Raw genomic sequence first — 14,052 nt, 5'->3', positions numbered from 1 at the left:
TTTTATAATGTTTGTAACCTTGTAATGTTGTGTTATCATGACCAGGTCTCCCTGATTTTAATCTCAAGAGACTTCCTGGTTAAATAAAGGTTTTTAAAAATCTTCCTGCTCTCGGTTTCATGTTTGTTCCTCTTCTGGTTGGTTTCCTGTTGAAGCTGCGGATTAACTTCATCTTCACTCATCAGCTTGATTCAGATGATTTTCAGCACTTAAAGGTAACGTAACCAACAGTTTTCATCATGTTTGTGTTAAAATGATGTGATAACAGTAGAGATGGTTGTTATAGTGATGAGTTATGTTGATTTGTTGGCTGCATTCAGGGTTTCCGGGTTCATTAAAAAGTCTGAAGTCCAATAATCTGAATTTTAGGCCTTAAAATGTCTTAAAGGTCTTGAAGATTGATCGTTTTACAAAGTTGCATTAACTTCAGTCTCGCTGTGAAATCTGTTTCTGAGAAAAAAATGTATCGATCCACGCCGTAACAAAACTACAACACGAAACCAACATAGGAGTCTTATCAATGTAGCAAATGCATCGTTATGATTCATGAAGGGCAAAACAAGTAATAAAGATCAGAGATTTGGTTGATGGATCAGAGCGAAGCTTCTCCTCACAGAACCAAAGAGTCTGATTAACTAACAGTTAAATGTCGTTCAGACTCTACAGAATACTTTACTTTAGTTTCAGTTCCAGTCAGACTTTAGATGGAATTCATTTTAAATACGAGGACGCATCACTGTGTAATGATCTCTGCTTTCATTATTATGATTATTGTCTCATCCAGAGAGGTGCAGGTTTACTCTGAGGGGGGTCACAGTCAGATCTGGTCTCCACTAAAATGGTCCTTTTAAGTCTCGAGGAACAAAAATCACCTTCTGCATTAAAATAGTTCTTGATTTGAGATAATGTTGGTTAAATAATCTGCTTTTGAAGTTATGATTATTTATTCTTGTATAACATTACAACTATAAGCTAGTGGTGCTATTGAGAATAACTCCCACTAGAACCAGTGTGTAACACAAACTGGTGGGACTGGAGTTTGATAGTTGTTGTGAGGACATTTCATTCATCCAGACTGTTTGTTCTGTGTTGAGTTGTTAGACTTTGAAGGTGGTTTTGTGAGTTTTAGAACAGCAGAACTCAGGTTTAACATTGTTTAACCAGCTTTAATGATCTAAATCATATTGTGATGTTTTGTAAAACTGTTTAATTTATAGAAACTGTTTGACGTCTCTTAACAAGGTTTCACACTCAGTTTATTATGAAAACCTGATGGAAACCTGATGGGGATCCCTGAGACCACATCTCATCAAATACGGGTCTGCAGGCTGATGTGCATCAGTTTACTGCTGTAGAGTGTCTGAAGTTGAGCCAGTGATTAGAAACATTCAGTTTCCTTTCAATAAACGTCTGAGTTGAACATCTTGTTTTAGTGTTTAATATGTTTGAAGGGATTTTATTCTGTTTTATTCATCAGTGAAACATTCTGGAAATTCAGAGCCAGTGAAACTGGTTTGGTGTTTAGAGCGATAAATAGAGTTTGTTTGTTTGTTTGTTTTTAAAATGACGGCAAACTGTGTTTTATCAACGCATTTTTCAGTTCCTCCAAGTGGAAAAACCTCATTACCGTAATAAAACACGTGTTTGCACAGGAGGAAGTAACGTGGCGGCTGGTTTGACCGCAGTAGAAAACACTTAAATTAGGTTAATTAACTGATTAACTTTACAAGTAATTCTGGGACTTTGATTTTCCTTCATATCCTTTGTACTTTTTACCAGTTTGGATGTGAAATACATCTTAAATTGCATCTTATTGGTCCAAAAAAGGTCTGAACTTGTTGAAACTCTGTGCTTTGGTGGAATGAACAAAACTACAGAAAAAACAAGAAAAGCTTCGTTTTGCTGAAACTGAAATTCAACCTCTTCAAATGTTTATTTGTTTAATTCTGTGGTTCATGTTGAGGCTCCACTTTGTGGTGGTCTGTTAGTTATGCTTAATTAACGAGATTAATTTGTATATTTTACATGAGAATATAGAGAAGAATAATATCCAGCTCAGACTTCTGGTTTAATGACAATATTAATGAATATTAATGAATATTAACATGTAATATGTTCATCAATAGATCAGATTCATGTGTTTGGTCATTACAGTCATTCTCAAACAGAAAACTTTCCCCAAATATAAAATACAGAACACAACTGACACTGGGTGTTAAAGGGTTAAAGTACAATGATACTGATTTTTACATGTTATATTAATAAATATTTACCTTTAAAAATATCATTTCAAGTCAATCATGTTGTTTAAATAAATGCTTTGTAGTCAGTTAATTAATTGATCATAAACAGTAAAATCTGCTGCAAATACATCAGCAACAGTATTGCTGGGCAGCAGTTTCATGACAAAGTGGAGATAATGTATTTTGGTAAAGGAAGGGTTAAAGCTTTCAGTTGTTTAAATATTCCACATGTTTTGCTCCTTTTTGTCCACATCAGACAGACAACAATGACATTAGTTTGTGGACAGATGAACATCAGTTTCCAGGTAAATCAGAATACTGCGGCACTGTGAGATTGTTTAATGTCCTCACAGAGAGTCTTGGCAGGTTCCTCCTGTGTGTTTGGAGCTGAACTCTGCTGCAAGGTTCACTGGTTTAATATCATCTTTATGGTTTTGGACTTTGACTGTGAAGTTATGAGAGAGTGACAGCGTCCTCAGATTGATGATGAAGGACTGATGAAGGAGAATCAGCTGCAGCTTCTCTCTGTGTTTCCTCTACAGGTGAAGGTAGAACGACTCTGTGACCAGATGTGGATCTGAATTCACCTGGTGAGTATTTTCTTCTTTCTGCCACACAGCTGAATAAAAATATATCATGTCATCAGTTTTTAAACAGAAGTGAACTATAACTTGCTGCATATGAGTCTCTAGTGGACAAAAATACAACTGTATAAAAAGGAATATAGTTAATGCAGTTTCTTCAACATGTGTCCACAGTGGAAATCTTAAAGTAATGACTGACTTTGGCTCCATCTGGTGGTAGAATAAAGAATGACAGTGTGATAGACAGCAGTGTGGCTCTGTGATGTGCAGCTTGTTGTAATGAATGAGCTTGTTGTTGTGTTTGTGTGAAGGTGTTTCTCTGCTATGGATCAGTGTGAGGACAGAGAGGAGGGAGTCCCTCCCTCTAAAAGCTCTCTGTGTGGGGAACATGACAGCCAGACCAAAGCTCAGAGGTGAGATGAGGATCTCTAACTGTCCATCACTGTTCTCCACTCACATCACTCCACCATCATTATTCACACTCAAAGCTCTGTGTGTGCTGTGTTGAAGCCCAGAGCAGCAGCACAGACCAGACTCTGCTGGACCTGGACCTAAACCTGAACCCAGCTGTGTGTCCATGAAGAGTGACCGGTCTATGGATCGACCTGATACCTTCAAACATGGACACCCCTCAGCTGATCGATGGTAAGAATAGAGCAGTCATTGATTTTCTCTTCCTAACGCAGCTGTTATCAGCATTAAAATGTAAAATTCTTTTCAGCATTATTTTATCTACAGGTCTTTTTTTTTTTTAGATTTTCAAGGGGCCATATTATACCCTTTTCCACAAGTTAACACAAATAATAATAAAATGTATGCTGTATGCTTTGGTCAAAATACCACAAGGATCCAGCACCACAGACCAAACTTGTAATAAACTAGAGTTATCCTCAATGCACAAACTACAGAGGCCCCCAGGGGTCAGTTGGTAAAAAAAGAATATTGATGTGGAAATCTGCACTAACAGACTGAACCGAGGGAACAGACTGGCAAACTGTTCCTGTTTGATGTTAAACCTGTTCTGACCGTCCTGCTCTCTGTGATCACCTCAACTGTGTTTAAACAAAGCTGAACTCACAATAAAGTTGTTCTCATCTGCATATGTGCAACATATTTACATGTTTCTGTTGTAGAGAATGAAATTCTACTGCAGCTTGATTATATTATCCCCGCAAAACTTAATTAAGAAGTAATGAATCAAAAATAGTTCCACAATGAAAGTTGTGCTGCTATCCGTGATGTTACCTGGATGTTCCAGCAACGTCAAAATATGTCTTTACCATCATCAACGGGACTATTTAACTATTCTGCTAATGTTTCTGTATACAGTGTACATTCTGCTATATGCTGAGATTAACAACTTAATATGATCTACTTTCTAAAATGGTCCAGCTGACGTCCTGTCTGACCCGGACGTCTGTTATACGTTTTAAAAACATGTCACTTTCAAGATAATCTTGATTATAAATGATATATAAGCAAACACACAGCAAACACATTGAGTATCTGAGTTAATACAAGACATGTGATCTTTTTACAGAAACACACTGAGTCAATACTGACGTGCAACAGTATGTTATTAAGATAAATAAAACAGTAAAAGACGATCAAAAGTACAGCTTCTTGTAAATAATCTAACAATTTGAATTGTTTAACTCTTCAGTTAGGAAGGTAGCTGTGGAAGACTCTGAATCTTGATTGAGGTTTATGGGGACAGTAGTGATAGTTGAGGCAGGATCAGACACCATTTACTATGACAAGGCTCAGATCAGGACAGATGCCAAATAGTCCAGGAGAAGCTGCAGACAGGCATCAATGAGCCTCACACCACCAGGATGGTGAGTCTGCAGCAGCAGGAAGCAACTAAACTAGCAGCTGTATGTGAATCTGAGCAGGAAGCTCATGTTCACCGACACAAAACTACACACCAACACAACAATCTTCAAGATCACCACTGTAAGTTACACTTGTTTTTATCATTTCTCTGTTTCCATCAGGATCTATCAGCAGAGACCAGATTCTCCTGAACCCAGCTGTGTGTCCATGAAGAGTGACTGGTCTATGGGTCGACCTATTGGATTCAAACATGGACATCAGTCTACTGATCAGAGGTCAGACTGTAAAATGTTTGTGTCTGTTATTATCCAATTCTCATTAGAAGACATATCATTGATGTAAAAATTAATTCTTGACCCCCTTGACTGATACTGTTTTTACAACTCCTCCAAATTAAACAACCAGTGGTTTGATCATGTGACTCCAGAACGACACATAGCAGCGTTTTCTAATCTGGCATCTCTATCAGCAGTAATCAGCAGGACGACATCATCTGTCTGTGTTTTATAAAACCGTCACACATCACTGTTAAACTATAATGATGTTTCATGGTTCAGGTCTGGTTAGGTTTAAAGATGATGGTTTGGGTTAAAATAATCACTTTGTTAAGAATAGAGAAACATGTGGTGGGTTAAAGTTACCACTTCTTTAAAGTTAGGCCACTTTTGTCGTCATGGCAACAATCATAACCATCGTAGTTATGGTCTCCTGTGGCAAAGTCCACTGTTGGTTTAATGCCTCCCCCTCTGAATGAGGATATCTGTCCACATATATAAACATCACCTGAACTGCACCACTGCTCCACCTCACAGTTACTACGACCACTAGATGGCAGCTGTCACTCAAACTAACTACAGGTTGTTGTTGGTGACTGACATTGTGACCAGAGGCCTGTACTATGAAGCAGGATTTGGGGTTATCGAGGTAACTTCAGGTTTAAGTCTGGGTTTTCAGTCCTACATCACCGGTTCACTTCTTACTGGGGTTCATCACCATGGTAACTGATGCTGAGCAGCTAACCTGCTGTGGAGCAGGTTAACTTTATATGATCAGATCACAACCTGTCAACACTCCGACCACTGACCAATCAGATCACTGGAGTCATCATTCCTACAGGATCCCGACATGGACAAAAGTCCTGAGTTACAATAAAGTGACAAGTAAAAAAGAACAATATATATATATTATTATAGGTCAGTAGAAACATTTTATTGTTTCAGACTTTCTGTTTCCACTCTGGTTTTAAAACAGAGCTTCTAACAAACGGAGAGATCGTTCACAACATTAAACACATGATAATGATTTTAGCTGCATGTTAATTGTGCAAAGTTGACTTTATCCCTGGAGTGACAGTTGACAGTGTGGATGATTTTACACTCTGATTCCATCACTGCAGCTCAGAATAACATGAGACACCTGTGTGATGATAGTTGGAAATAAAAACCAAAGCTTGTCTTTTATTAAAAGAAATAATCAACACTGTTAATTGGCTCCATGATTATAAAGCAACATTTCAGTCAGATAGACTCATCAGTTATTAACTACTTTTACACTCTTTGCTTCAGTAGCAGAAACAGTCTGACGTTACTTTAAATTTGTCTTTTATGTGACATATTCAGATGGTTTCTTCATCATCCAACTAAATAGCAAAAAATACTCTCTCTATACTTAAGTCATATATAATAATTCCTACATGTATTTTAAGCTGTAGCCTACTTTTAATATGTAGAAATTATTGCTAGTGTTTCTACATCTTCTTATTCTGTTGTATGATTACAGGATTGTTTACATTTCACTTCGTTGAATATGACCTTTTGCTGTTGGTAAAACAGAAGTTTTCTGTAGGTTCTTGGTTTCACCGTTTCATCTCATATCATGAAGTACTTCATTCATGGTTCTGATGATGTCACTCGTATTTAAAAACTCCACCTCTGTCACATGATCGCGCTCGTAGCAGGAAAACCCCGGGTTGACTGAGCAGTTGATAACCAGCTTTGTAGTACTGGTTATCTGGACAGCTAATGTTAGGTTCAGTGAAGCTAGGTAATGAAAAGATATCCTGGGTATGTTGAACTTGCTTTGTAGTACAGGCCTCTGTCATGTTGTTTTTCTTGGTCTCCACCAACATCACTGAGGCCTGATGTCCTGCTGTCAAAGGCTTCATAGCAGGAGATCATGTTTAAGCAGACTGTGTCCAGGGAAAATCAGATCTGTCAGGTTGGGGAAGCAGGAGTGGACCCAAACGCAGAGGCCGGAATGCAGATTTGATGAAAATCTCGTGGATGGTCAAGAACAGGCAAACAGAGCTGAACAAAACTAGCAGATGAAACTAAACGAATGATCCCGGGAACACTCAACTCAAAACCAGACCTTAAATTCAGACTAAACTAATCAAGGGATGGGGAACAGGTGACGAGACACAAGGGCAGGCTGGGAGTGATTGGCTGAGGAAACACAGGAAGCAGAGCAGGGCTAACGAGGGTGAAGCAGGGCAGGTGAGGAGGAGTACATGAACACACAAGGGAAACACAATAACAAAACTAAAACCCAGAAAACACAATATTCTAAATACAACCCACACCAACCTGTCCAAGAACCACCATGAACCTAAACTAAAGTACACAACACACCAGGCTAAACAACAAAAGGCAGTCCAAACCCACCACCCAAATATAACAAGAAAACCCATATGACCAGAAGGACTAAACAGAAGTGCAAACCAGGAGACCCCAAAGAACACAAAAAAAAACACACAAAGTCCAGGCAGGGTGTGAAAAGATCGAGATGGCTCTGCGGTCTCTAAGCTAGTTCGCCACGCTAACAATACCAGTTTGTTGTAGCTGTGTGGATCAGTTTCTTACTGCAGGTTTATGTAAACACACCTGATGTGTCAAAACACAAAAACACAAAACACACAATCTTCAAGATCAACACTGTAAGTTACACTTGTTTTTATCATTTCTCTGTTTCCATCAGGATCCATCAGCAGAGACCAGATTCTCCTGAACCCAGCTGTGTGTCCATGAAGAGTGATCGGTCTATGGGTAAACCTATTACCTTCAAACATGGACATCAGTCTACTGATCAGAGGTCAGACTGTAAAATGTTTGTGTCTGTTATTATCCAGCTCTCATAAGAAGACATATCATGGATGTAAAAATTAATTCTTGACCTCAGTGACTAATACTGTTTTTACACACAAGGTTCTCATAACTACAAACACACACACTCCTCCTACAGACACTTTCCTAAAAAACACAAACTTTATCTGTATAACACTTTTTAAAACAGAGGAACAAAGTCTTTACAGAGACAAATGATCAGAGGTAAGACAGAACAGCTGAGTGTTTTAACTGGATCCACTGTGATAGAACACAACACCTTTAACACTGATGTCATTATTTATTCTAAGACTTCATCTTTTCTTCACAGAGTTCATCAGCAGAGCTCAGAGGTTCTCAGTGGTCAGTCTGTCCAGCAGCATCAAACACACCTGGACTCCATATTTATGGTGTGTAAATGTAAAGCACAGCTACTACTGCTAACTACAACAGCCACAGACTAAATACTAAACTACCATTCTGGTCCTAACAGTCTCCATGCTGCACTCTGTAGACCAGCAGCTTTTCAGTCTGTCACAAATAATCTGATGTTGACTTCTACCAGTTAAATTTACATTTCATTCTGTTCCAGCTGCTGGAAGAGAACATCATCAAATTTGTGAAGAACGAGGTGAAGAAGATGCAGAAGGTTCTGAGTCCAGATTACCCAGAATGCTTAGAGAGTCAGAGTGAGGATGAGGAGGTGTTGGACGGTGAGGATGAAGAGCAGAGGAGGAGCAGCAGAGAGGCATTTCTGAAGATCATACTGCACTTCCTGAGGAGAATGAAGCAGGAGGAGCTGGCTGACTGTCTGCAGAGCAGTAAGAGGATTTTAACAGATTTAACATGATGGAGAGGAAATGGAGGCAACATGGGAGAGGTTTATATTTCAAACTCTGCTGTTAATATGATGCACACATCTTCATCAGATCAATGAATTCTTCTGAGCTGAAAACAGTCAGAAACTGTTTGTCCAAAACTGATGAGCTGAATAGATTTCATAGTGGAGGAAAATATAAACATCTGCAGTTTAATGTTTACATTCTACCAATTTACTGTAGAATCATCTGATTGATTTAATTTGTTTGTTCATTCAGGAGCTCGTGCTGCAGAGTGTCGATATAAACTCAAGTCTAACCTGAAGGAGAAGTTCCAGTGTGTGTTTGAGGGGATTGCTAAAGCAGGAAACCCAACCCTCCTGAATCAGATCTACACAGAGCTCTACATCACAGAGGGAGGGACTGCAGAGGTCAATGATGAACATGAGGTCAGACAGATTGAAACAGCATCCAGGAAACCAGACAGACCAGAAACAACCATCAGACAAGAAGACATCTTTAAAGCCTCACCTGGAAGAGATGAACCAATCAGAACAGTGATGACAAAGGGAGTGGCTGGCATTGGGAAAACAGTCTTAACACAGAAGTTCACTCTGGACTGGGCTGAAGACAAAGCCAACCAGGACATACAGTTCACATTTCCATTCACTTTCAGAGAGCTGAATGTGCTGAAAGAGAAAAAGTACAGCTTGGTGGAACTTGTTCATCACTTCTTTACTGAAACCAAAGAAGCAGGAATCTGCAGGTTTGAAGAGTTCCAGGTTGTGTTCATCTTTGACGGTCTGGATGAGTGTCGACTTCCTCTGGACTTCCACAACAATGAGATCCTGACTGATGTTACAGAGTCCACCTCAGTGGATGTGCTGTTGACAAACCTCATCAGGGGGAAGCTGCTTCCCTCTGCTCGCCTCTGGATAACCACACGACCTGCAGCAGCCAATCAGATCCCTCCTGAGTGTGTCGGCATGGTGACAGAGGTCAGAGGGTTCACTGACCCACAGAAGGAGGAGTACTTCAGGAAGAGATTCAGTGATAAGAAACAGGCCAGCACCATCATCTCCCACATCAAGACATCACGAAGCCTCCACATCATGTGCCACATCCCAGTCTTCTGCTGGATCACTGCTACAGTTCTGGAGCATTTGTTGAAAATCAGAGAGGGAGGAAAGCTGCCCAAGACCCTGACTGAGATGTACATCCACTTCCTGGTGGTTCAGTTGAAACTGAAGAACGTCAAGTATGATGGAGGAGCTGAGACAGATCCACACTGGAATCCAGAGAGCAAGAAGATGATTGAGTCTCTGGGAAAACTGGCTTTTGAGCAGCTGCAGAAAGGAAACCTGATCTTCTATGAATCAGACCTGACAGAGTGTGGCATCCTTATCAGAGCAGCCTCAGTGTGCTCAGGAGTGTTCACACAGGTCTTTAAAGAGGAGAGAGGGCTGTACCAGAACAAGGTGTTCTGCTTCATCCATCTGAGTGTTCAGGAGTTTCTGGCTGCTCTTCATGTCCATCTGACATTCATCAACTCTGGAGTCAATCTGCTGGCAGAAGAACAAACAACATCCCAGTTTTCTAAAGTCTTTAAAAACAAACCTAAACTAAAACATCTCTACCAGAGTGCTGTGAATGAGGCCTTACAGAGTCCAAACGGACACTTGGACTTGTTCCTTCGCTTCCTCCTGGGTCTTTCACTGCAGACCAATCAGACTCTCCTACGAGGTCTGCTGACACAGACAGAAAGTAGCTCACAGACCAATCAGGAAACAGTCGAGTACATCAAGAAGAAGATCAGTGAAAATCTGTCTGCAGAGAGAAGCATCAATCTGTTCCACTGTCTGAATGAACTGAATGATCATTCTCTAGTGGAGGAGATCCAACAGTACCTGAGATCAGGAAGTCTCTCCACAGATAAACTGTCTCCTGCTCAGTGGTCAGCTCTGGTCTTCATCTTACTGTCCTCAGAAAAAGATCTGGATGTGTTTGACCTGAAGAAATACTCTGCTTCAGAGGAGGCTCTTCTGAGGCTGCTGCCAGTGGTCAAAGCTTCAAATAAAGCTCTGTAAGTGGATGGATGACTAGAAAAGTACTTATACACTATTTGATTATAAACAAGACTAGTACTGGTATATGGATGGACTGTGTATGGTCAATGTGTGAAACTGTGGCCAATTTTTTTTACAGGCATAGTCAGTGGTAGTGTCTATAATGTGAATTCCTGGATATTAAATGTCCATCTGCAATTTTCTGTAGTGGTCCCAGTAATATTTGTTGTTAAAGGGTACTGAAGTAGCATATCACATGACATGGTTAAGCTACATTTGAGTAAAAAAAAAGGTATAAATGCAGTTGTAAGAACATTACTTTCCACTCATATCTTGGGATGTTTCATTTGAAAGATAACTTACTTTAACATCAATTGTAACTATTCTAATTATTTTTATTTTCTCTTTCATCTGTTTCAATCATCGGATGTCTGTAAACATATGGTCTTATTCATATGTTAATGTAGGATTAGCATGCTAAGCTGTGACATCTTTCAGAGCACAAAAACACTGTAAACACACCTGTTACCTACCAAGCACAGTGCTGTCAAACTCTAAACACCACTGCAACAACTTATTTTTATACAGTCTATAGGCTACACACACACACACAGCATGACACAGCTATGCTAACAATGCTAGGCATGCTAATTAGCTGCTAGCTGCAGTGCAGGCTGGTAAAATGGATCTACTGCATTTGTTTGTATCCACGGGTTTGTGCTCCTTTCAGTGTCAGAGCCTCCATGTGAGGTGCTGGGTAAATGTGTGTTTTTAAAACTTATTTTGGGGCTGCGCTGAGAGTGACATGTGACTGCTACTTCATCAGTCAGTCAGTGAGTCAGTGATCGACATTCTGGGTTATAGGGCTGGTCCATGGCAGGCCCAGCCAAAAATATCAACAAACCTTTAATATTTTATGGAAGGGAAATAACATTTCTTTATTATTTTAATCACTAATTCCTCTTCAGGCTGAGTGCTTGTAACCTCTCAGAGAGAAGCTGTGCAGCTCTGTCCTCAGTTCTCAGCTCCCAGTCCTCTAGTCTGAGAGAGCTGGACTTGAGTAACAACAACTTGCAAAATTCAGGAGTCCAGCTGTTGTCTGCTGGACTGGAGAGTCCACACTGCACACTGGAAACTCTGAGGTCAGGATACAGCATCTATAATTTTGTTATCTTGAACAATGAGAATAAAGCTGACTCGGAGAGAGATTTTAACAGTTGATTATTTGCATGCTGCTTTATATTCAGATCAATGTCAATTATTCTGCACAACATCTGTAGAACTCTGGTACTTATGATTAAAAAACATTGTGTTATCAATCTTTTTATATTTCAAGTCTGTCAGGATGTCTGGTCACAGAGGAAGGCTGTGCTTCTCTGGCCTCAGCTCTGAACTCCAACCCCTCCCATCTGAGAGAGCTAGACCTGAGTAACAACAACTTGCAAAATTCAGGAGTCCAGCTGTTGTCTGCTGGACTGGAGAGTCCACACTGTACACTGGAAACTCTCAGGTCAGGATACAGCATCTATGATTTTGTTATCTTGAACAATGAGAATAAAGCTGACTTGGAGAGAGATTTTAACAGTTGATTATTTGCATGCTGCTTTATATTCAGATCAATGTCAATTATTCTGCACAACATCTGTAGGACTCTGGTACTTATGATTAAAAAACATTGTGTTATCAATCTTTTTATATTTCAAGTCTGTCAGGATGTCTGGTCACAGAGGAAGGCTGTGCTTCTCTGGTCTCAGCTCTGAACTCCAACCCCTCCCATCTGAGAGAGCTTGACCTGAGCTACAATCATCCAGGAAAGTCAGGAGAGAAACTTCTGTCTGCTGGACTGAAGAATCCACACTGGAGACTGGACACTCTCAGGTATGGACAGACGGGTGGACACTCTCAGGTATGGACAGGTAGGTGGACACTCTCAGGTAAGAACTTTTATGCTGAACATAAAAGTTCATTCTTGATCATGGATGTAATAGTGTGAAGGTCATGTAATGTGAGTGAAACCTCTGGAAAAAGCTAGTAAGTCGACATAAAGTTATTCTTTTGTTAAACTTTCATGTTCTCATGGTGTTGTAGGAGCGTTAATACTTTATTAATGAATTACCTCATCATTAGGGCACCACCTCCTTTTTGGTTAGGATTTATTAGTGCCAGGAGGAAGCACTAACCCTTGTTCAGTTTAATCAGTGAATCAGTCTTACAGTCGTAAGTTCTTGTCCCAAACAGTGACCTCTGTTTACTGCAGCTCAAAGAAACAACCAAACACTTTTAGGATAAATGAAGACATTTATTAATAGCTAAACGTCTTGAGGATACACGATAAAGCATAGATAATATAACATATACAGATAATATACAGAACATTATAAATAAAAAGAAAGTAAAATAAATAAGGCCTAAGAATGATAAAAATTAATAAAGAAAATTATTCAGTTAGAGTGGCTCGAGGCTTAACATGTTGTACCGGGGAATGCTGAGGGGAAAAGCTAATTCAACTTCTCTAAATAAATTCTTTCATTTTAACGTTATTCGACATCAACCCTTGATCACAAAGCCATGTTATGCCTTACTGTTGAGGTGTGTCGTCGTGGTAGAGGCGTCATCTTGGCAGGTCCAGCGTTGTTGGTGCAATCATCACCAGTGGTGTTGCAGTGGAAGAGCCCGGATCAGCTGTGGGCTGCGGCGCATCTCAGTGGATGCAGAGGTGTTGAATGCCGGTAAAGAATCAGGCTGTTTCAGGCTGCTCTGAAAGAGTCTTTAGGCCGGCTTCACTTCTGGTTTTCAATATTGCTCTCAGAGAGCAGGATCACTTTCAAGCGTTCTTCTTCTTCTTCTTCCTCTTCTTCTTCTTTGTGAGCTTACGTTCAGGCTTTATTTGGCTTGTAGTAACTTGAGTTAAGTGTCAAATAAAGTTTAGTCTGACTACGCTCAAGTCTTCAGCGGTTAAACACTTAAAGTACAAATACATGGTTATTAAACATCCATTAACTCTTCACATAAGGAAATTTAACTCTTGTCAATAGAGGGCAGTATTGTTACCTGTAGTCTTACCTGAAGTCTTATATCTCTTTAGTAGATAGTCATACATATATGAAAGTTATACCATTCTTCTTGTATTTACACGACAAATAACATGATATAAGTTGCATAATGATTAGACATTTAATTTACATGAATTTCAGGTTTGCCTCAGATTTGCAAAGGGGGTTTCACAAAGTCCTCAGGGATGTGGATTAGTTTATGGCTTTGTTGATAAGAGTCTGTCTTCCATCTATAAGGTGGGAGTTGTTGTTTTCCTCATTTCATGCTTTTAGTTCGTGTCGTAATTCAACATATCCAAATGTTTCAAGGAGGTCTTCCTGAGCCTGTTGAGCTTCACTGATCAAACCCCC

At 39.8% G+C, this 14,052-nt stretch overlaps 1 protein-coding gene across 2 annotated transcripts in view; it reads left to right on the top strand.

Annotated features, from left to right (window-relative positions):
* The window catches only part of LOC137169472 (NLR family CARD domain-containing protein 3-like), a 50,219-nt gene that overhangs the window by 23,678 nt on the left and 12,489 nt on the right, over positions 1-14,052 (top strand). Inside the window, exons 6-12 of one of the 2 annotated variants that reach the window (XM_067572692.1) lie at positions 7,640-7,753; positions 8,096-8,174; positions 8,357-8,585; positions 8,865-10,665; positions 11,617-11,790; positions 11,985-12,158; positions 12,353-12,526. In XM_067572692.1, coding sequence (XP_067428793.1) covers positions 7,640-7,753; positions 8,096-8,174; positions 8,357-8,585; positions 8,865-10,665; positions 11,617-11,790; positions 11,985-12,158; positions 12,353-12,526 — 2,745 coding nt within the window. Of the gene's footprint in view, positions 1-7,639; positions 7,754-8,095; positions 8,175-8,356; positions 8,586-8,861; positions 10,666-11,616; positions 11,791-11,984; positions 12,159-12,352; positions 12,527-14,052 lie in introns of both variants that reach the window. The other variant, XM_067572691.1, reaches the window with a different exon arrangement.

This window comes from Thunnus thynnus, chromosome 18 (genome assembly GCF_963924715.1).
Source record: "Thunnus thynnus chromosome 18, fThuThy2.1, whole genome shotgun sequence".
Classification (NCBI taxonomy): Eukaryota; Metazoa; Chordata; class Actinopteri; order Scombriformes; family Scombridae; genus Thunnus; species Thunnus thynnus.
Note: the sequence above shows the minus strand (reverse complement) of the source record. Positions and strands in the feature narration are given on the sequence as shown.